This window comes from Equus asinus, chromosome 10 (genome assembly GCF_041296235.1).
Source record: "Equus asinus isolate D_3611 breed Donkey chromosome 10, EquAss-T2T_v2, whole genome shotgun sequence".
NCBI lineage: Eukaryota > Metazoa > Chordata > Mammalia > Perissodactyla > Equidae > Equus > Equus asinus.
The window spans coordinates 31,374,169-31,396,537 of NC_091799.1; the positions used below are offsets into that span (position 1 = coordinate 31,374,169).

Consider the following 22,369-nt stretch of genomic DNA (forward strand, 5'->3'; position numbering starts at 1 on the left):
AACTCAGAAACTCCTGCGGGTGATGGGAGGAGGCCCGAGAGGTCTGGGGGCTCCCGGACGCCCAGGTTCTACAAAGCATCTGTACCAGTCTTCCCCAAAGCGAGGCCGGCTGAAACCTCATACTTCCTCATCTCCCCACAGCCCCCTTGAGCTGCCTTCCCCTCCATGCTCCGCGCTGACCTGCAGAGAATGAGAGGAAGCCAGCGAGAGCCCCAGGCCTTCTGGAAGAGGCCTCCCAAAGGGGCTTCTTTAGCCAGACTCAGCCCAGGCGGCGGGACACCCGGCTTCCCCAGGACCGTCCAGCGATGCGCACGGTCGGCCAGTAGGTAGCGCCAGGCTTCCCGCGGACATCCTCAGAGCGCGGCGCCAGGCTCCCGCACCTGCCCACCAAGAGGTCCCTGCCCGCTGGGCGCATGTCTCCCTACTGCAGGAAGACAAGCCTGAGCCACGGGCGTTCGCCAGGCCGCTTGTGAGGGGACCTGAACCATTCTCCGGGGTTCCTCTGGGCACCGGACGGTTCTGAAGGGGCCAGTCTTCGATTTCGCCTCCCACCCGCCACCTCCCGGCATCTGCACAGCATCATTTGGGTCCGCTTCAGGCACCTCATCTCCACGGCTCCAGTACTGGAGAGTTTAGTTTAGAGATATGAAGCATAACCATCCTTCCATAAGTGTTTTTCAATATCGGCTGCTCTTTTGGATCCCCTGGGAGCTTTTAAAAATCCTAAGGGCCAGGACATGTGGAACTTGCGCTCACTTTTCACTGATCGAAGTAAGTCACAGGGCCACATCTAATTGCAACGTGCCTAGGAGAAGCATAAATCTTTAGTGGACAACACAAATGTCACAGCCCTAGAGAAACAGAAAACTGAAGAAACCAGTTATAAGGATGATGGTCCAGTGGTTTTACAGATAAATTATTCTCTGTAATTTAAATGATAATCTCTAAGGAATAGATCATCCCAAAGGTATTTGAATTATTTTCAGGTGAAAACCTCCCTTATATGTTCTATGAAGTTAGCATTATCTTATACTCAAATCTGATAAGAATCATATGATAAAAATAAAAATGCATCATACTATGGATGAATTTCAGAGATAGATGTAAAAATTGCAATTAAATAATGAGCAAACTGAATCAAGAAATGTGTTAAAAGAATAATAACAGCAAATACTTTAGATAGCACTTACTGTGTGTCAGGCACTGTTCTAAATGCTGTGGAATATGAACTAATTTAATCTTTGTGACAATCTATTATTTAGGTATTATTATTTTTATCCCCCTTTTACAGATGGTGAAGATATCAGTGGATTCTTATTATATTCTTTACTTTTGATCTGAGGTGGAAAAGTATAGTGAAGGATTATAGAGAGCAGCAGGTCAGTGATGGGGAAAGCTTTCTACATATCTTTTCCTGCCTTGAAGGAATGTGGAGATGTGGGCATAGCTGTCAGTTTGGGGCAGAGGGATAGCAATATATATATCATACAAGATGACCACTCAGGTAGAAATCCCTTTATTTTTGCTGAGTGGAGACACATATACTTACCTACTGCAAGAGTCTGTGCTTCTTTTTGCTGAGGAAGATTGGCCCTGAGCCATCCATGCCCATCTTCCTCTTCATTTATATGTGGGATGCCTGCCACAGCATGGCTTCATAAGCAGTGCCATAGGTCTGCGCCCAGGATCTAAACTCACAAAACCTGGGCCACCAAAGCAGAATGTGCAAACTCAACTGCTGCACAACTGGGCCAGCCCCACTGTAAGGAGCTTCATGAATCTCACCTGCTTTCAAGACCCCCAGGTGGCTGACAGAAATGGGATTGGGGTAGCACTGTGGCCAGGGTTGTAGGAGGTGGGGAGAAAGGGTCCTGGATCCCTTGTTCTTCTCTTGAAGGTTGACTGCTAGGCCTGCTCTTGTGTGTGTGAGGAACAACTAGGCCTCCGTTCCAAGAGCCCAGAGTTTTATGAAGAGATTTTAGGAAGCAATCTCCTTAGAGTCCCCATCTCTCTACTTCCACCAATGGGAAAAATCCTAAGGGCCCCACATTCTTCGGTCTGAGCTGAGACACCCTCCTGAAAATATTAGGACAAGACAAGGGAGAAAGAGAATGGGTTCTCTCGTTCTTCCTCTGCAGGTCAGGGAAGCCCACTTACTAAGGCAATGAGCATGGAGTGTGTGTGTCAGGCTAGGCAATGTTTCAGGTGTTGGCTACTGAAGTGAACAAAAGGAGCTCCCTGACTTTGTTGCACTTACATTCTAGAGGAAGTGGGGACAGGCAATAAACTAATAAATGTGGGGGGCCAGTCAAGCAAAGTGGGGAAAGAGCACTACTTTATACTTGGGGTTTGGAGGAGTCCTCTGTGTGAGGTGACACATAGGGGCCAGAAGTCCATGAGGAAGTGGGCCATGCAGATACCAGGGACAAGTATTTCAGACAAGGGGAGCAGCAAGGACAAGGGTCCAGAGATGGGATTGCTCATGGGGTGTTTGAGGAAAATTGTGTGCATAACTAGTTCAGATTGAACAGAAACAAGGGACAATGCAGGTAAGTATGTTAGGTTGTGGGAATCCTGGCAGCTGGGCACTGGCTGTCAGTGCTGCTGACCAGGTCCTATTTCGGGGGCCAGGCTCTCCTGAACAACCTGGCACTCCAGTTCTCTCTCTTTCTTTACCAAATGGTTAGCCAGTAATTGTCCATTATTCTAATAACCAAACAGATCCATCATAAACTTTTGGGAACCAATAGAACAATGTTTCTGAAATGTTGTTTAAGAATGCTATATTTAAGAAATATTTTTAAGAACAACAGCTTGTATTTTGAGCAGCCTGGTTCCAGGAGCAGACAGTTTCAACTCAAGTTCTGTCCTGGGACAAGAAAATCAAGTGACAAGGTTCTCTAAGCCAAGAATGGAGATTTGGAGTTTTCACTGTTGTCCTTGCAACCTCAGATAACCTCAGGGTGTCCTGGTTTGATATTTACTCTGGACGTTTATTTGGCATTTATCTGCATGTCCTCCATGTGGGTTTAAGTTATTCATAATATTTAAAGGGGAGCAGTAACAGGACAACTTAAAATATCTCCTTAATCCCTCAATCCTATAATTTAATGCCTATTTTATTGAAGGCACTCCGAAGGGCTCAATTTGACAAACATGTTTCTTTTGGGGATAATGTACCACAAATAACTGTAGTAAATAGCAGTCAGGGGGAAAGGTCATGGTGTAGAAAAGGGAGTCAGCAAAGTTTTTCTGTAAAGGCCCAGGAAGTAAATATTTTAGGCTTTGGCCAAGAGGCAAATTCTAAGATATTATGTAGGTAACAACATAGTAATAAAGAAAACACATTTCTACATTTTTTGGTGAAATTCAAAATAGAATATTGAGTACAATTTTTTCTTTTGGAAATCCAGGTCTATTAGAAGAATGAAATTCTTCTTTTGAATAAAATTTTGCTCCACTGAGGTTGAAAATTAGTGTTCCTCATATCACATCGATTGCAAATGTTCTTGGCTCACAGGCTGTACAAAAATAGGCTGTGGGCTGGATTTAGCTTATGGGCCATACTTTGCCAAACCCTCGTATAGAAAATACAGGTTCAATGTTTAAAGTATTTCTGGAGGTTCTGGCTAAAGCTACAGGAAGAGAAGAAAAAAGAAAAGCACAAGGATTAGAAGAGATACATTGACATTGCTTGCAGATAATATGACCCTATACCTATAAAACTAACAGAATCCTCAAAGTATTATAACTAATTTTATTATGGCTAATAAAAATTTTGTCAAGGTTTCTAGAGAGAACAACTTACAAATATCAATAGCATTTCCTTATACAATCAGCCCTCCACATCTGTATGTTTCACATCCTCAGATTCAACCAACAGTAAATCAAAATTCGCTGATAGGGAGGAATTAAGTTGAATCTGCAGAAGTGAAACTCACAGATATGGAGGGCTGGGTGTATTCATTGCACTAGGCCATGTTATATAAGGGACTTGAGCATCTGTGGATTTTGATATCTGCTGAGGGTCCTGGAATCAATCCCCTGTGGATACTGAGGGATTACTGTACCAGCTAAAACTAATAGCAATAACTAATGGTTAAAAAAACATAAAACTGAGGCCAGCCCCATGGCCTAGTGGTTAGGGTCTCAAGCTCCTCTTCAGCAGCCAAGGGTTCCCCGGTTCCAATCCTGGGCATGGACCTACACACAGCTCATCAAGCCATGCTGTGGCAGCATCCTACACAGAAGAACTAGAAGGACTTATCACTAGGATATACAACTTTGTACTGGGGTTTGGGGGAGGAAAAAAAAAGAGGAAGATTGGCAACAGATGTTAGCTCAGGGTCAATCTTCCTCACCAAAAAAAAAAAATAAATAAATAAACTGTGAAAGTATATAGGAATCAACAACTAAGAATACACAAAAAAATTGCTGAGGTGAAAACTTTAAAACTCTAAGAAAGGACATAGAACATGATCTGAATAAAATGACAGACACGAGGCTCTCTTGATTTTTGCCCATTGAGCCCAATGTCAGACTTTTCACCTCTAAAGCTATAACATTATAGACTTGTGCTGTTTTAAACCACTAAGTTTATGGTGATTTGTTGCAGCAGAAACAAGAAACTAATACAAGACCCATTTCTCCTGTCCAGCTAGATGCCAAGAATAGAGCTTCATAACTGTATTTTTGATATACAAATAGAGTTTCCTTCCATATATTTTTAACTCTTGGAAGGAAGGGTGGCATCTGTGATCTACTGAGTAATCCTAGTTCACACTTGCCTGCATTTGGAATATTATGCCATGGTGCTCTTTGCAGCAGATTGATTTCCTTTCCTTTAATCAACTTAATTTTTTTTCAGCCCCAAAGAACATTTCAATTGGTAGTGAGGGAATAGTAGAGAGATAAGGAACTAATAAAAATTGTCTTAAGAGTGATGTCAGCATCAAGGCGGAGTGACCTTTCACAGTAATCTCTCCTCTCCACAATACAATGAAAAACACATTCACACTCCTACAGAGGACATCCAAACACAACACTGGAGAGACTTTGGAGAGACCCATGCAGCATATGGCAGAAAGGCTGGAGCCCCTGTCAGAGGAGGTGGAACGGGGTAAGAGAAAGCTTCACTCCCTCCCCAAAAGACTGTGTTGCAGGACCGTGGGTGGCTTCTGAGAGGGAAGGAATGGAGGAGGGCACATGCATGCGTGGGAACATCAAGGATCCCTGAGGGCCCTTGCAGCCTAGAGGGAAGCCTTATAGCAGGATGAAAGCTTTTGTGGAGGGTGACCTATCAAGCCAACACCCCAGAAGAGAAGATAGGTAGAGCAGAGTGAGAAAATCCTGAGAGCACCCAGAAGAAAGCGCCCCTCGCCCCACCTGCAGAGCACTGTCTACAGCATCTGGGATCTCGGCAGAAGGCAGAGAGCTCAGAATATGTGGCTTTTGACCCCCCACCCAGTGGTGATAGGCAGTAACTGTGACCAAATAACACCAAGATGCTAAAAAAAAAAAAAGAGCAACACCTTCTAGCAATAGCAAACATTACATTAGATCTCCAGACCAGAGAGAAAATGACAAGTGCCAAGAAATCAGTCCTCAAGACACAGAAATATGTAGTCTAAATGACAAAGAATTCAAAATAGCTATCATCAAGAAACGCAATGAGTTAAAAGAGAATGCAGAGAACTCAATGACTTCAGGAGCTACTTCACAACAGGGATTGAAACTATAAAGAAGAATCGATCTGAAATATTAGAGATGAAAGACACAATGGAAGAAATAAAACAAAATATGGATTCCCTGGATGCTTGAGTGGACATTATAGAGGAGTGTATCAGCATAATCAAAGATAGACATGTTGAAATGCTCCAGATAGAGGAGGAGAGAGAACTAAGACTAAAAAGAAATGAAGAAAGTCTCTGAGAAATAGCTGACTCAATTAGGATATGCAACATAAGAATTATAGATATTCAAGAAGGAGAGGAGAAGGAGAATGGAGCAGAAAGCTTGTTCAAAGAAATAATATAGAACTTCCCAAACCTAGGGAAGGAGAAGGAAATCCATGTGGAAGATGCTACCAGATGTCCTAAATATGTCAATGTAAAAAGACCTACTGCAAGGCATAAAGTAGTGAAACTGGCAAAAGTGAATGACAAAAAAAGAATACTAAGGACAGCAAAGCAGAAGAAAATAACCTACAATGGAACCCCTATCAGGCTTTCAGTGGATTTCTCTACAGAAACCTTACAGGTTAGGAGAGACTGGAATGACATATTCAAATCTTTGAAGGACAAAAACTTTTAGCCAAGAATACTCTATCCAGCAAAAATATCCTTCAGATATGATGGAGAAATAAAATCTTTCCCAGAGAAACATAACCTAAGGGAGTTCAAAAGCACGAGACACCCCCCCCCCAACACACACACACAAGAAATCCTTAAGAAGGCCCTCGTACCTGAAAAAAAACGGAGAAAGAGGTTATAAAGCATGGAGTAAAGAGATGACTAGGTAGACAGAATCAGAGCAGGATAGAAAATACTAAAGTATAGCATTAAAGACATAGGGAAAGAAAATACCAAAAACAAAAGTAATCTTGTCATTTCAACCACAAACTCACAACACAAGATGGAATAAGATGTGAGAAAAACAGCTTAGGAGGGGAAGAGGAATGAGATTGAATCAGTTTAGTCTAAGGAAATAAGATGCCATCAGAAAATGGACTATCTTATCCACAAGGTTTTGAATACAAACCTCATGGTAACCACTAAACAAAAAAGCAGAACAGAGACGCAAATAATAAATAAGGAGAAAACAAAGAAGCACAACATAAAAAAGTACATAACTCAATTAGTCAACCAAAATACACAGGACGACAAACAAAGGAAATGCAGGAGAATTGGAAAATAAGTAATAAAATGGCAGCATTAAGCTCTCATATATCGATAATCAACCTAAACGTAAATGGCTTGAATTCTTCAATAAAAAGACACACAGTGGTGAGATGGATGAAAGAACAAGACCCAACAATATGCTGCCTCTGGGAAACACATCTCAGCTCCAATGACAAACAGAGGCTCAGAGTGAAGGGATGGAAGACAATACTCCAAGCTAATGGCAAACAAAAGAAAGCAGGTGTTGCAATACTTACATCAGACAAGGCAAACTTCAAGTTAAGACAGATTAAGAGAGACAATGAGGGGCAGTATATAATGATCAAAGGGACATTCCATCAAGAAGAAACAACACATAAATATCTATGCACCCAACACAGGAGCACCAGAGTTCATAAAGCAACTATTAACAAACCTAAAAGAAGGTATTAATAATAGCACAAAAATAGTGGGGGACCTCAACGCTCCATTCACATCAATGGGCAGATCATCCAGACAGAAAATCAGCAATGAAACAGTGGAATTAAATGAAAAGCTAGATCAGTTGGGCTTAATAGACATATATAGAAGAATCCATCCAAAAACAGCAGAATACACATTCTTCTCAAGTGCACATGAAACATTCTCAAGGATAGATCACATGTTGGGAAACAAAGCAAACCTCAATAAATCAAAGAAAATTGAAATCATCGCAAGCATCTTTTTCTGATCTTGATGCTATAAAGCTAGAAATTAATTACATGGAAAAAGCTGAGAAAGGGACAAAGATGTGGAGACTAAACAACACACTATTGACCAAGCAATAGATCATTGGAGAAATTAAAGGAGAAATCAAAAAATATCTGGAGACAAATGGAAATGAAAACATACCATACCAACTCATTTGGGATGCAGCAAAAGCCATATTAAGAGGGAAATTCATTGCAATACAAGCTCAGCTTGACAAACAGGAAAAATCCCAAATAAGCAATCTCAAACTACAGCTAACTGAATTAGAAAAAGAAGAACAATCAAAGCCCAAAGTCTGCAGAAGGAGAGAAATAGTAAAAATCAGAGCAGAAATAAATGCTATTGAAACAACAAAGGCAGTAGAAAGGATCAATGAAACAAAGAGCTGCTTCTTTGAGAAGATAAATAAAACTGACAACCCCCTAGCCAGACTTACAAAGAAAAAAAGAGAGAAAACTCAAATAAACAAAAACAGAAATGAAAGAGGAGAAATAACAACAGACTCCACAGAAATACAACGGATTATAAGAGAATACTTCAAAAAAACTGTGTGCCAACAAAATGGACACAATCTAGAGGAAACGGATAAATTTTTAGACTCTTACAACCGCCCAAAGCTGTATCAAGAAGAAACAGATAATCTGAAAGGACCAATCAGAAGTAAAGTGATTGAAAAAGTAATCAAATGCATCTCAAAGAATAAAAGCCCAGGACCAGATGGCTTCCATGGGGAATTCTACCAAACTTTCAGAGAGGATTTAATACCTATCCTTCTCAAGCTATTCCAAAAGATTAGGGAAGATGGAACACTTACTAACACCTTCTACAAGGCCAACATCACTCTGATACCAAACCCTGACAAGGACAACACAAAAAAGGAAAACTACAGGCCAATGTCACTGATGAACATAGATGCAAAAATCCTCAACAAAATATTGGCAACCCGAATACAGAATACATCGAAAAGATCATACATCATGATCAAGTGGGATTTATGCCAGGGACACAGGAATGGTTCAAATCAGGAATCTGCAAATCAATCAATGTGATACACGACATTAACAAAATGAGGAATAAAAGCCACATGATCACCTGTATAGATGCATAGAAAGCACTTGACAAGATCCAACAGCCATTTATGATAAAAACCCTTAACAAACTGGGATAGAGGAAATTACCTCAATATAATAAAGGCCATATATGACAAACCCACAGCCAACATCATACTCAATGGGGAAAAACTGAACGCCATCCCTCTGAGAACAGGAACAAGACAAGGATGCCCATTCTCATCACTCTTATTCAACATAGTACTGGAGGTTTTGGCCAGAGCAATTAGGCAAGAGAAAGGAATAAAAGGAATCCAAATAGGAAATGGAGAAGTGAAACTCTCCCTGTTTGCAGGTGACATGATCTTATATATAGAAAACCCTAAAGAATCCATTGGAAAAGTATTAGAAATAATTAACAGCTAGAGTAAAGTTGTGGGGTACAAAATCAACTTACAAAAACCAATTGCATTTCTATACTCTAATAACAAACTTACAGAAAGAGAACTCAAGAATGCAATTTCATTTACAATCACAACAAATAAATACAAAAACAATAAAGTACTGAGGAATAAATTTAAACAAGGAGGTGAAAGACCTATACAATGAAAACTATAAGACATTATTCAAAGAAACAGATAATGACATAAAGAGATGGAATGAAATTCCATGCACAGGGATTGGAAGAATAAATGTAGTTAAGATGTCCACTCTACCCAAAGTGATCTACAGATTCAATGCAATACCAATCAGAATCCCAATGACATTCACAGAAATAGAAAAAATAATCCTAAAATTCATATGGGGCAACGAAAGACCCCGAATTGCTAAAGCAATCCTGAGAAAAAAGAACAAAGCTTCAGACATCAGAATCCCTGACTTCAAAATGCACTACAAAGCCATAGTGATCAAAACGGCATGGTACTGGTACAAAAACAGGCACACAGATCAATGGAACAGAACTGAAAGCCCAGAAAAAAACCACACATATGTGGACAGCTAATCTTCGACAAAGGTGCCAAGAAAATACAATGGAGAAGAGAGAGTCTCTTCAATAAACGATGTTGGGAAAACTGGACAGCCACATGCAAAAGAATGAAAGTAGACCATTATCTCATGCCATAGATAAAAATAAACTCAAAATGGATCAAAGACTTGAAGATAAGTCCTGAAACCGTAAAACTCCTGGAAGATCATATAGGTAGTACACTCTTTGACACTGAACTTAAAAGAATCCTGTTGAATACCATGTCTTCTCAGACAAGGGAAACAAAAGAAAAAATAAACAAGTGGGACTTGATCAGACTAAAGAGCTTCTGCAAGGCAAAAGAAACTAGGATCAAAACAAAAAGACAACCCACCAATTGGGAGAAAGTATTTGCAAATCATATAGCCCATAAGGGGTTAATCTCCATAATATATAAGGAACTCACACAACTGAACAACAGAAAAACAGAAAGCCCAGTCAAAAAATGGGCAGAGGATATGAACAGACATTTTCCAAGAAGATATACAGATGGCCAATAAACACATGAACAGATGTTCAACATCACTAATCACCAGGGAAACACAAATCAAAACTACTCTAAGGTACCACCTTACACTTGGTAAAGTGGCTATCATCACTAAGACTAAAAATACAAATGTTGGAGGGGGCTGGCCCAGTGGCGCAGTAGTTAAGTGTGCACACTCCGCTTCTCGGCAGCCCAGGGTTCACTGGTTCGGATCCCAGGTGAGGACATGGCACCACTTGGCACGCCATGCTGTGATAGGCGTCCTACATATAAAGTAGAGGAAGATAGGCAGGGATGTTAGCTCAGGGCCAGTCTTCCTCAGCAAAAAGAGGAGGATTGGTAGTAGTTAGCTCAGGGCTAATCTTCCTCAAAAAAAAAAAATACAAATGTTGGAGAGGGTGTGGAGAAAAGGGAACCCCCATCCACTGCTGGTGGGAATGCAAACTGGTGCAGCCATTATGGAAAACAGTATGAGGATACCTCAAAAAACTAAAAATAGAACTACCATATGACCCAGCTATGCCACTGCTATCTACCCAAACAACTTGAAATCAACTATCCAAAGTGACATATATACCCTTATGTTCACTGCAGCACTATTCACAATAGCCAAGACATGGAAACAACCCAAGTACCCATCGACCAATGACTAGGTAAAGAAGATGTGGTGTATATATATACAATGGAACATTACTCAGCCATAAAAAATAGACAAAATCATCCCATTTGCAACAACATGGATGGACCTGGAGCGAATTATGCTAAGTGACATAAGCCAGATGAGAAAGACAAACACCAGATGATTTCACTCACATGTGGAATATAAACAAACATATGGACAAAGAAAACAGTGGTTACCAGGGAAGGGGGGTGGTGGGTGGGGCACAGGGGGTAAAGGGAGGCACTTATGTGGTGACAGACAAGAAATAACGTACAACTGAAATTTCACAAGAATGTAAACTATTATGAACTCAAATTTTAAAAATGACTTAAATATGGTGGAAAATCCCCAGTGGGACTTGGCTGTGAGCCTGGCCCTCCAGTCCCTGAGCAAAGTGTAGCAAGAAGCAGTGGCATAGCCCCTGTAATGGCTGATTCCACCGTAACTGTCATTTCATCCCTGATTTCATTAGATATTTAAGAAAATTAAAAAATACATTTGAAAACTTCATGTCTTTCTCTGTGTGTCTTTTAGGTGCAACGATACTGATCTGGGTTGACATCAGCAAGATGGTGGAATAGGAGGGGCCAGCCCTTATACCCCAACAGAAACACCTATTTCAACAACCACTCATGGATGAGGCTTCCTTATGGGAGTCTGGAAGTACAACTGAGAGGTTCCAGCACCCAGGTGGAGCAAAGTCGTCCAAGACTAGACACACTGAAGAAGGTTTCATTTTACTCATGTCACCCCGCTCCCAAGGTGGCACAGCATTGGCATCTCCGGGAGCTTGGTAGAAAGCGGAATCTCAGGTCCCACCCCAGACCTGCTAAATCAGAGCCTGCAGTTTCACAAGATCCCCAGGGAATTGCATGCACGCTGTGAGAAGCGCTGCATTATCCTACATTTAGCAATCCATGAATAAGGTCTTGCATTTGTCTGTGTGTTATTTAAAATGTGTGTGAGTGATATCATACGACACATACCATTTAACAACTAACTTTTCTTTCAACAATTTTTTTTTGAGATCTGACAATGCTAATATAGATCCAGTACGTTCTCTTTTAATTTGTTGAAGAAAATTCACATTTATGTTGCTGATAGTGAAAACTCTTATTAAACCAATCTGTTAGTAGCGTTGATTTACTGCAATCGGGTACAAATGGAAAAGGCTAGAGTCTTAATGGTCTATGTTTAAAAAAAAAAAAAGCAGTCTTTTATTGCCTGGGGGCATCACAGCCAAAGGGATAATGTACTTCCCGAAGAAAAACAATGACTATTTATGGCTGTAAGACTAAATGTTACCTGCCCAAGAAAAACTAATGAGTTTTTAAAGTCCAGATGTCTTGATGTCAAGGAGAACAGTCCAAGCAAATTAGACCAGCAAGGACACTTTTACACTAACAAGGCAGATGTACAGAATACCAAGGGTCATTCGTCCCAACTTGAATTGAGATTTATGTTCTTAATACCTTTAGGGAAACTAGCCAGCGAACATCCCCAGGCTTTGATCTTTATCAGACGTAAATTGCCCCACATTTCAGAGGCCCCTTAACTGACCTGGATCTTCAATAACAAGTGCAATGTCCGACTTTATCATGATTTTAATTAGCTAAGACTAGTTTGAGGTATATGGGATATGGTGAAGATTTACTAGCTGAGGCAATTGAGAGAACCTAAAAGATGTGGTCACTTTACTGGAAGGCTGGTGTTGGGCATCAAGGCTTCAGCTGTCAGAGCCTGGAAAGCTGGTAACTCTCATTACATGTTGGGAAAACATTTGGTCAAGTGGTTGCCTTATGTACCTTGGAAAACAGACCATGTGCTAACAGAGGCTGTAGCTAGAGGAAGAAATAGAAAAGATTCAGGGTGTTGGAATATTGGTATCATGTGTAGGACTTCATGCTTCTTTCAGCAAAACTTACAAGAGGGAGGACTTGGGCTAGAGCCAGCCAGGCTGCAAGCAGAGAGAGAAGGTAGCACAGCTTTGAAAAGGGAGGCCCCCTCTGCCTGAAGCCTCACTCTAAGTTGAGTGAGGGTCACTGCTTCTTTACCCCAAAGTGAAGCAATTGTAAGTAGTGGCTGTGAAGTGGAAGTCTGGTCTTAGGAGAGAATGCTGCTGTCATGAAAGGTTGTGAGCTTGCAGGCAAAGAAGGGATTGAGGGCTCACCCCCACCCAAATCCATTGTTTTAGATGGCCTCAAAGTAGCCACCATTAAATTGAGAAAAGCAAATGGGCTGGGCAGGGCATAAAGGCCAATCTAGAAAAACAGCCGTCTCTGGTCTTAACTCTATGTCTAGATAAGATTTTGGGGGTCTGGTTATCTGCACATGGAAGAGTCAAGAGGCAAATACAGCCAAAGCCTGCAAAGTTTTTGAGGAATTTGCATGGCCAAAAGACATTCAGATCTGGCCTATAGCAAAAGTATGTGACTCATTAATCCTCAAAATAGTCTCTGCAAACCTGCACAAGCAGCAAGTGGATGTGGCCATGGGGAATAAGTGACAAGGAAGAACCTCACAGAGCGAGGGGCCACAGAGGACAGTGGGCATACGACCACTCCTCCATCACATTCTCTTTTCCCTTACTTCTTGCACCGCCACTTTAACCACACAGGTGAGGATAATGTTCTAGGGTTGGTGGAGAAACAAGATAGAAAGAACAGGATTCCTGAATGACTACATGGGACCGAGCTGCCAGCCAACTTGGAACACTTACTTCAGATTGTTCCTAGGAGAGGAAAATTAATTCTGTCTCCATTAAACCATACTGGATTATGGTTGGGTCTCTTTTTTATAGCAGCCTAGCTAGATAAACTAATGAAATGTCCAGAATTGAGATATTTATATTTTCCCACTTAGCTGGTTCTTCCAGATGACTGGAGGAAATGACAATTCCATCCTCCAGTTGCTCAGGCTAAAATCCCTGGAGGCCTCCTGTGTCCCAGCCCCTACAGAATGCACACCATTAAACCAGGCCCTGCATTTGTGGTTTAGCTTGGTGCCTCCCAGAATTCCAGGCAGCACAAGCATGGAATGGGCCTGGGTTCTAGTCCTAAAAATGTTCATACTCTTCAGCCAAAGACCACCAGCAACAGCCCTGTAGTTGAATAAGCTGCGTTATTATAGTGGCTAGGAAGAATGCTCACCACTGGGGACCACGGGTATCTCAGTAAGAGAGCATTAGCAAGAACCTACTATAGGACTTGGGGAGGATCTAAGGAAGCTCTAGACAGGGTGCTGTCAGAAAGCAGGGGCCAGTCTGTGATTGGATATCTCCATAAATCTTGTCTATAGGGAGTGGAGATAAGCATGAGGATAAAGCTGTAATCGGTAAAGAAGTAGCAATCACTCATTCTAGCAGAGAGAGGGGCATGTTTGTAGATTGCACAATGATCTTGTTTTTATGATCTTGGAGTGACCTTGTGTGATGCTGATGTTTTATGAGATTGTTTCCGTCCAGGAGAACAACTTGGCCTAGCCGTGAGCATCAGGCCAGCCTGTGATAACATGGAAGCCTCGCTGTGGGAGTCAGGCCAGTTCCAGGATAGCAGCGGCTGCTGTCTCTTTCTCATATGGGGGGTGGTGCCTCCTTTGCAGGCCACAGGCAGTCAGCTTCTTTCTGTGACCCCAGGTGAGGGAGAGGAGCTGTCTTCAAATTCATTCCCACTCAGCCCCTGCTTCTCAGAGGTATGCATCTTCAGCTGCATCCGCACCTGGCCGTTGCCACACTTGCCTCCAACTCTGCACGTGTGACCCAGATCTGTACTCAGAACCCAGAGGACAGTGCTACTCTGGCCTGTTTACCCACATCATTCCCATCTGTTCTCTTTCTTTTTTTTCTTGTGGAAAGAACCTCTCTGTTTCTGATCTACAAACCTCTTCACTCCTTGCTGTTGAGTGTTCTTAACATTTCATGCCTCATTTGCTTAAAACGTCTGGACTTGGAGGGTAGGTTTCAGTGTGAGCTCAAGCTGCCATCTTGACCTGGGATCAGCTGAGGGTCTTTTTGTGCCTCCCTCTGGGCTGTAGTTTCCTGACATGTGGAACTACCCAGCCATCTCCCATCGTCAAAGTGGCCCTGCTTGCACAATTGCTATTATAGTTAATGTTCTAAGCTATCTGAAGGAAATGCTGGGCCATGCCCTTCTGGATATCAGCTGTTCTGTCCCTTAAATGCCAACAATTATAAATGAAAGATTCCAATATGACTGATTTTCTGCACAGCCTTTTGCCATATTTCTGCAAACTAGACCAAGTGCTTAAGTCAGGAGCCATAAGCCTGAACATAACTTATCCTTCTGATCTGGAGGCGGGGTAAGATATGGGGAGCATCAGATGCCTAGAAAGCCTTATCTCCATAACCTTATGTCCATAATGACTGAGTCATTCTTTTTACATGACAACCTCCACCCATGTCTTGCTCTGCCCCAACATCCATGTGTAAATTTTACACTGTCAGGAAAGGATGATAAGTGGAGGAAGGTCTTAATTTTCCTTTCTCCAAAGGCTGTAAGATCCACAAAGAAGAGTTAGTTACATTTAGCCTGCTTGATGCCTCCTGACTGTACCAAGTACAGATTGCTGAGGATAGGTATTGCTCACATGTCATGGAGTCTCACTGAATATGTTCACAGTGGGTAACAGCAGTGGTTGAAGGAGGTTTCCCAAGAGCGTGAAAGGACATGGGCCATCTCATAGGATGGATGACACAGAGAAGCTGGGATGTGGAGGCATGCTCTGAAACATGTCCAGGTGGTATGAGCCTCAGCAGCATCTATCTCTCAGTACTTCATTGAAAAAGAAAATTCTAGGAAAGGCCAAATTATAGGGCAAGTCTTATAGTTTGTCTCAGCAGCTCACTAAGAAATAGGCAAATCAAAGGGCAAGCAGCCCTCACAGGGACAGAGAATTACTGTGGAGGAGGGAGAATCCTGAAACTCTAGGAAGATTCTGAGAAGCTAGAGAATGATTACGGGTACAGGGTCAAGGAAGCCCCCTCATTTGCTTGCTGTTGGCCCCACATCTTGCTGTCGGCCCCACATCTCTCACACACACAAAGACAAGTCACATGACTGCAAGGCTAATCATTTATTGATCAGGTAGAGGCAGGTCTCAGCATGGTCGAGTTCTGGGCATGGCAGAGAGAGTGGGAAATCTGGGTAAAACCTTTGATTCTTGGTGAGTTGAGGAGTCTTCCTACACAATTAGGGAAGATCTGGAAGATGCAGAGATAATGCCTTCACATACGATGTTGATGGAAATCAGGTCACAGAACTTGTCACAAGATGTCATGGGGATCACGGAGGGAAGATCCTGGAGCCCAGGTGAGGAAGTATTCACTGTCACTCAGCTACATAAGCCGATGAGAAAGCAAACACAGAAATTTATTAAGCACTTATGGATTGAATTGAAGACAAGGAGAACTTGTATTAGAGAGAAAAATGGTGAAGACACAGATATCAACCTGCGTTCTAATCTGCGTTATTTGCCAGAACAGTGGGAGGGAGGACACTGAGTAAGTGACTTTTTTTTTCTATTGCTGAATCCACCTTAACCCTCCCTTAACTGAGTCTATGAAACCCCGAATGGAAGCGATGAAGGAGCCTGGGTTCAGCACCTTCAGCTGCCATCTTCAGCATTAGAAGTTTTGAAGAATTTTTGATGAATTAAAAAATAATGTCCAAAGCCATAGCTACCTTTGATTAAGTGCTGACTTTGTGCAAGCTATAGTGGCTAAGACTTCCACATACATTGTCTGAATGAAGCCCCACAATAAATCTGAGGCAGGAAGCAGATGAGGAAACTCAGAGTCCATTTTCCAAGTCAGAAGACAACTGGAAGGTGAGACAGCTCTATTCCCAGATTACAAGTTAAGGCCGTGCAGAGGTCAAAGGAAGGCATTTTTACCATAAGTTTGAGGGTGAGATGCCCTTCTGGGCTTGGAAGATGGACCACAAACACAGAATGTATTTGAGTGTCATACTCACACCCTATTACTCTTTTCCCATTTAAAACTTTAAGTCTTAATGATTGTTAGCACATTGTCAATCATTGAGCCCTTTTCACCAGCGTTATTATCCACACAGGAAATCTGTATGTAGACCTCATTATTTCCCTTTTAATTGCATAGATCATTTGCTCAGAAGCTCATGGTAGGAGTGGGTCCTGAACCCAGGTCCTCCAACTCCAAATTGCAAGCTCTCTCCACAAGCTGCCTTACTAAATTATTTCTATTGTAATCTTTAGACAAAAACCCCTAATGCTTTTTTTTTAATTCTTTTTTTGTTTTTTGAGGAAGATTAGCCCTGAGCTAACTCCTGCCAATCCTGCTCTTTTTGCTGAGGAAGGCTGGCCCTGAGCTAACATCCATGTCCACCTGCCTCTACTTTATATGTGGGGCCCCTGCCACAGCATGGCTTGACAAGGTGCCATGTCCAGACCCGAGATCCGGGCCGGCAAACCCCAAGCTGCTGAGAAGTGGAACGTGCGAGCTTAACCGCTGCGCCACTGGGACGGGCCATCCCCTAATGCTTTTGGAAGGCACTGATCCCTGGGCCACCCCCTCTCCACCAGAGATTACCAACCTGGAGGCCTGGCCCACTCCGTTCCCTCGGAGCTGGAAACAGCGATCTGTAGAGGCAGAGCAGACGGCATTGAAACCAACCGCAGTTTTTTTCCCAGAGAGAAACCAAATGATTCTCCAGATTAGGACAAAGGGGACTGATTGGAGGTATCACCTTCTGTTGGATTTCTCCTTTCAGTAACATGGGAATTTAGGAAGAGAAAACCAGAGATAGCTGAACTTACCAGTTTTGGTTAGGTCAATTACGTTTTTCTTAACAATTCCTTCTTTTTGGGCAGTTTTCACAAACTCTTTCTTGAGTTCTGGACTCACATCTGGTTCTCGGGCTGTAGGAAGAGTGACAGTAACTACTGTGTCCTGTATATTTGTCACTGAGGCTCATGAGGGGCATGGGGCTCCAGGTGGATGGGAGGATGGATGGCACTGATTGGGTGCTTAGGCAGAGTCTTGGGGATGGGATATAACCTGTCTTGAATTTGACATCTTTAGAATCTCTTTCTGGCATGATGACAGATTTCATCATCTTCCCATCACTGAGACTGAGGGGTTACCAAAGGTGAGTATCTATCTTCAGAGGAGGAGAGACCTCCCAGGATAAGATTGGGAGGACCACTTTGTTTCCAGGCTTCCTTCCTTCCCCTCTCTCCCCACCCCAAGATGAGCGCTATCGTGAAAACACTCTACCGTAGAGCTCGAGCAGTTGGAATGGTCTGTCCTCGTTTAAATTCACTTGCCGAAGAAAAATAACGTCAGAACTGCCAAACTCACTTATGCGAAATACATTGTATCCATCATCTGTGAAGGAAAAAGAACACAGCTCAGAACTTCTTTGGTCCATAGGAAGCAAGTAAAACCCTTTACTTATTCTCTCCCACAAACCAAATCCAAGTACATATCCTGGAATAGATAGAGAGCGATAGCCAATGTGTTCCATTTGCATCTCCCTGGGCTTCCTGAGGCAACTCTTAATGGACTCCTTGTTAGGTTGACTACTATGGTAGAAAACCTCCGCTGCAGTGGTAACTCACCCTGTGTCATGCTCCCTGAGACTCAGCTACCTCTCTTGGCCATCTCTGCCAGCTGTGTGCCTCTGTCTTCTCTATAAGCCCCTCTGGCATTATATACCCAGTGCAGTATCCTGAGCAGTGTATTGTGGGAACGGCCAGCAGCCATCATCAGAAAGTAGGCAGGGAACTGTTCTGCCAATCTGTTCTTTTTTTGCCAATTTTCTTTTGTTGCAGGAGGTACATATGACCAAATTGCCTTTTTATCTGATGGTATTAGGTAAGGGGTAAAGGGTATCAGAATCTTCAATAGTGTGGCCAAAGAGCATAGATTAAGAGCATAGGATGTGTAATCAACAGCCTATCTAGCTCTTGAATGTCTCTTACTGGTTGTGTGACCAAGAAAACTCATCTCTTCCCATCCCCAAAGGCATCAGCTTTTATGCACAAGGATCTCCCAAATTCAGGATACTAGCTATTAGAGGACCTCCATTACATTGACTAAATAAGCACTGATCAGTAATTGAGCAAGATCTTGAAGATATTGGAGTTTAGTTGCAGTTGAAAGTAGAATTCAGGAAGACTTGTTTTGTATACTTACAGTTAACACTATATACACCATCCTCTTCTGTTTCGTCAAAAACCAAAGAAAATTCAGTACACTCTCCATTTACCCTGTAAAACACAATGAGCTGATGACCAGGAGACACTGATGTGGCGGGTCCCTCACACTCTACCCATAACTTGAGTTTCTGATTCCACTTAACTGTTTAACATTTTGCTGTGCAATTTTCAAAGAGCTTCTATTTCCATTATTTCACTTTATTTGATACTTTGAGAATGAGTCAACTACATCTATCCCATTACCCTCTACTATCCCTCTACCATTACGTCCCACCATTACTGTTATTACAGCTACTTGTCTTGATAACTGGCTGAGTGCTCACCATGTGCCAGCCTCTCAGATGAATACACATTACCTCACTTGGTCCTCACAAAAAACCATGAGAGAGAATTATTACCATCTTCTTTTACCCAGAGGAAAATTGGGGATGGGAAGAGATGAGTTTTCTTGGTCACACAACCAGTAAGAGAGATTCCAGAGCTAGATAGGCTGTTGATTACACATCCTACGCTCTTAATCTATGCTCTTTGGCCACACTATTGAAGATTCTGATACCCTTTACCCCTTACCTCCTCTATTCGCATTTAAATTTATTCTTTCCAGCAATTCTTATCTCTGAATCTAGAAAAGCCCCAGGTTCATCAAGCCCTAGATCAGTGCCAGATGAGGGGCTCTCATTTTGGATACAGGCTCAGAATGTGTGTGTACACGTGTGCGTGTGTGTGTGTAGAGGTCCAAGACCATAGTGAGGCTTCTGTTTTTCCTTCCCCAAGTTAAAAAGGACACACTTACTTTGTCTGATATTCAGCATACAGAGAAGAGTTGTCCAAGACACGGATGAAGTTCACAAAAACCCTCATGCTCCCATTTTCTCCTATCTTTTCCTTGGCATTTGAAGCCAACAGAATAGAATACCACTCTCCTGAAATCTGCAATAAATAAATAAAATGACTGGGTAAGCAAAGAGGAGAGAGGATACCACGGGAACACTGGTCTTCTTGAACTCAGTCCTGTGGGCCAGGACTCATAATGGTGTTGTGAAGATGGAATTAGAACTAAGGTCAGTTGACACCACATCTAGGGCTCTTTCCACTGACCCTCCAGGGAGAATGGAGGTCCCCCAGTGTTGTCATTCTTTAACATGGTACAATTGCTCTTAGTTCAAGGTCTGCAGCCACTCCTTTTGTCTAATATGTCGAACAACTCCTGCCCTCTGGCAGGGCCCCCTTGCTTCAGAATCCTCTGAACCGCCCCCCACAGTCAGAAGTCACTCTGCTCTACCGACTCTACCTTTGGAATATCGAAGTTTCTTAGCGCAACATCACTGTTTTCTTTCTGTTGGGCACAGACAAGAATCAGCCCCAGACACAGCAACAGCAGCTTCATCCTGGCCGGGGACAGCACTGACTCCTCTATAGTCACCGGGAGTGAGTCTTTCCCTGATGGTGGCTCCACTCCCCAGCTCCTCTCTCTTTATATCCATTCTGGGTCCAGATTTTTGTCCCCGGGGCACCATCTTTCCTTCTCCCACTCCATGAAGTGGTCCGTCATTCCCTGGTGTGAGGCCAAGGATTGTTCAGGCCCTTTTGAAACTTGGCAGTCCCATATCTTTTAGATCTACTTAGTGACTTTCAATTTCTGAAAACACATACTCAATAAAAATAGTGGATGCTGTAAAGGGCTGCCTTTTGGAAGTAGATTTAACTGTGGACCTAGCTTGGAATCAGAAAGCCAATGATGTGTGGCAAGAATGGACTATAACAGGGGAATGGAATGTGTGGGGAATCTATGTTCCACTGCTCACATCATGTACAGAATTAGGTGAGTTACTGCACTTTTGCCAGCCTCAGAAACAAAGAAACTGTCTCTACCAAAGATAATAGTACCTACCACAAAGCATTAAAATAGAATTGAATGAAATAGTATTGATGAAAATATTGTCTTTAAAGTGTGATGCCTGATATCCAGTACATTTTAACTCCTTTTCCGTATTCCCAGAACTCAATCCCTGCAGCCTTTACTTCCCCCACAATGAATGAACAACTGTTCAATCACTATGCACACCTCACTATGCCATAGGTCCCATAAGAGGAATGGAGAAGTACAAGATGTCATCCCTTCCTTCAAGCAACTTTCAATGAAGGCGGAGAAATGTTTCATATACTCAATAAAAACTTAATTCTACAAGCGTATGAAATAACCCAACTGAGTGGGACCAAGTCCAGACCACTGTAGGTCAGAAAGGGGCTCATGCTAGGGAGGTGGCGTCATGTAGAAAGTGCTTAAGAACACAGGCTTTGGAGTCATGTAGACCTGGGCTTCATTCCTATCTCCGCCATTTTGAAGCCATGAGGACCGATTTAGCAACTCTGAGTCTTCACTTCCTCTTAATGGGGGAAGATCTGCCTATAGATTGCTGTAGGGATTCAATGGGATGATGGGCATAGAACCCTCAGCAAGCTGTCTGGCACACACTGGGCTGGTGGGATCAGAGAATTATGTCTGGAGAAGGTGGGAGTTGGGGAAGGTCATGAATGTCAGGGAGGGTATGGAGATATGGAGAGCTTGTGGGAAGAGGATTCCAGGTGAGAGGAATCCTATAAATTAGGCTCCTATGCTCCTATGTTTAAAGCTATGGCTTATTTCTGCCTTGTGCTAATGCCCCCTCCTGCAGTCCCCACAGGAGAAAGAAGGTAGTGTCACGGGAGGAGCTGGGCAGAACATAGGAACTGTGGCATTATATCTGTGGCCTACTCTAAAAAGTCATCCCAGCCCCTGGGTGATCATTGCTGGTTCATTCTCAAGTAGCATCTAATCCCTGGTATTTTGAGGCCTATATAACTTTAGCCATCATGGGCTGGCTGTAAGATTTCCTGCCCCTGAGAAGGAGAAACTGAGCTTGATAAATGGTGGCAAAGACTGTACTTTATTCCCTCTATTTGATTCTTTCCAAGAATAGATGGCAGCCTATGAGAAACCGGGTTTTCAAAATGAACCCTACTCTTCCTGGCTATGATGCTGAGGAGAGAGTCAGCCACCACTACTGCACACGCCATCTCTAGCCCATCCTACCACCACGGCTAACTCTGCACTCTTAGATCATAGCACAATATTGTAACTCTCTGCTTCTGGTGGAGATGTCTTTCTTGTTCACCCCTGTACCTACTATAGCACCTGATATGTAGGATCACCTTTGGAATGATAGTACACTAAAGCCTCTCTTAAAAGCACTAGGGATTCTTGTTAATAGAAGGAACCTTATAGAAAATCCCATTGTAAATAGAAATATTACTCTTGGGTAG

The 22,369-nt window shown here is 42.6% G+C and overlaps 2 protein-coding genes across 3 annotated transcripts in view; one reads left to right on the forward strand and one right to left on the reverse strand.

Moving 5' to 3' along the window:
* LOC106822376 (major allergen Equ c 1-like) overlaps positions 1-22,369 on the forward strand; it is a 441,100-nt gene that overhangs the window by 133,868 nt on the left and 284,863 nt on the right. The gene's annotated exons all lie outside the window — the stretch shown is intronic.
* LOC106828818 (major allergen Equ c 1-like) lies at positions 422-20,521 on the reverse strand. Its single transcript, XM_070519929.1, has 7 exons — positions 20,358-20,521; positions 19,860-19,996; positions 19,044-19,117; positions 18,123-18,233; positions 17,663-17,764; positions 17,440-17,485; positions 422-623 (listed from the first exon to the last, which is right to left on the reverse strand). The coding sequence occupies exons 1-7, from the start codon at positions 20,451-20,453 to the stop codon at positions 422-424; spliced, it is 768 nt and encodes a 255-aa protein (XP_070376030.1). The 5' UTR covers positions 20,454-20,521.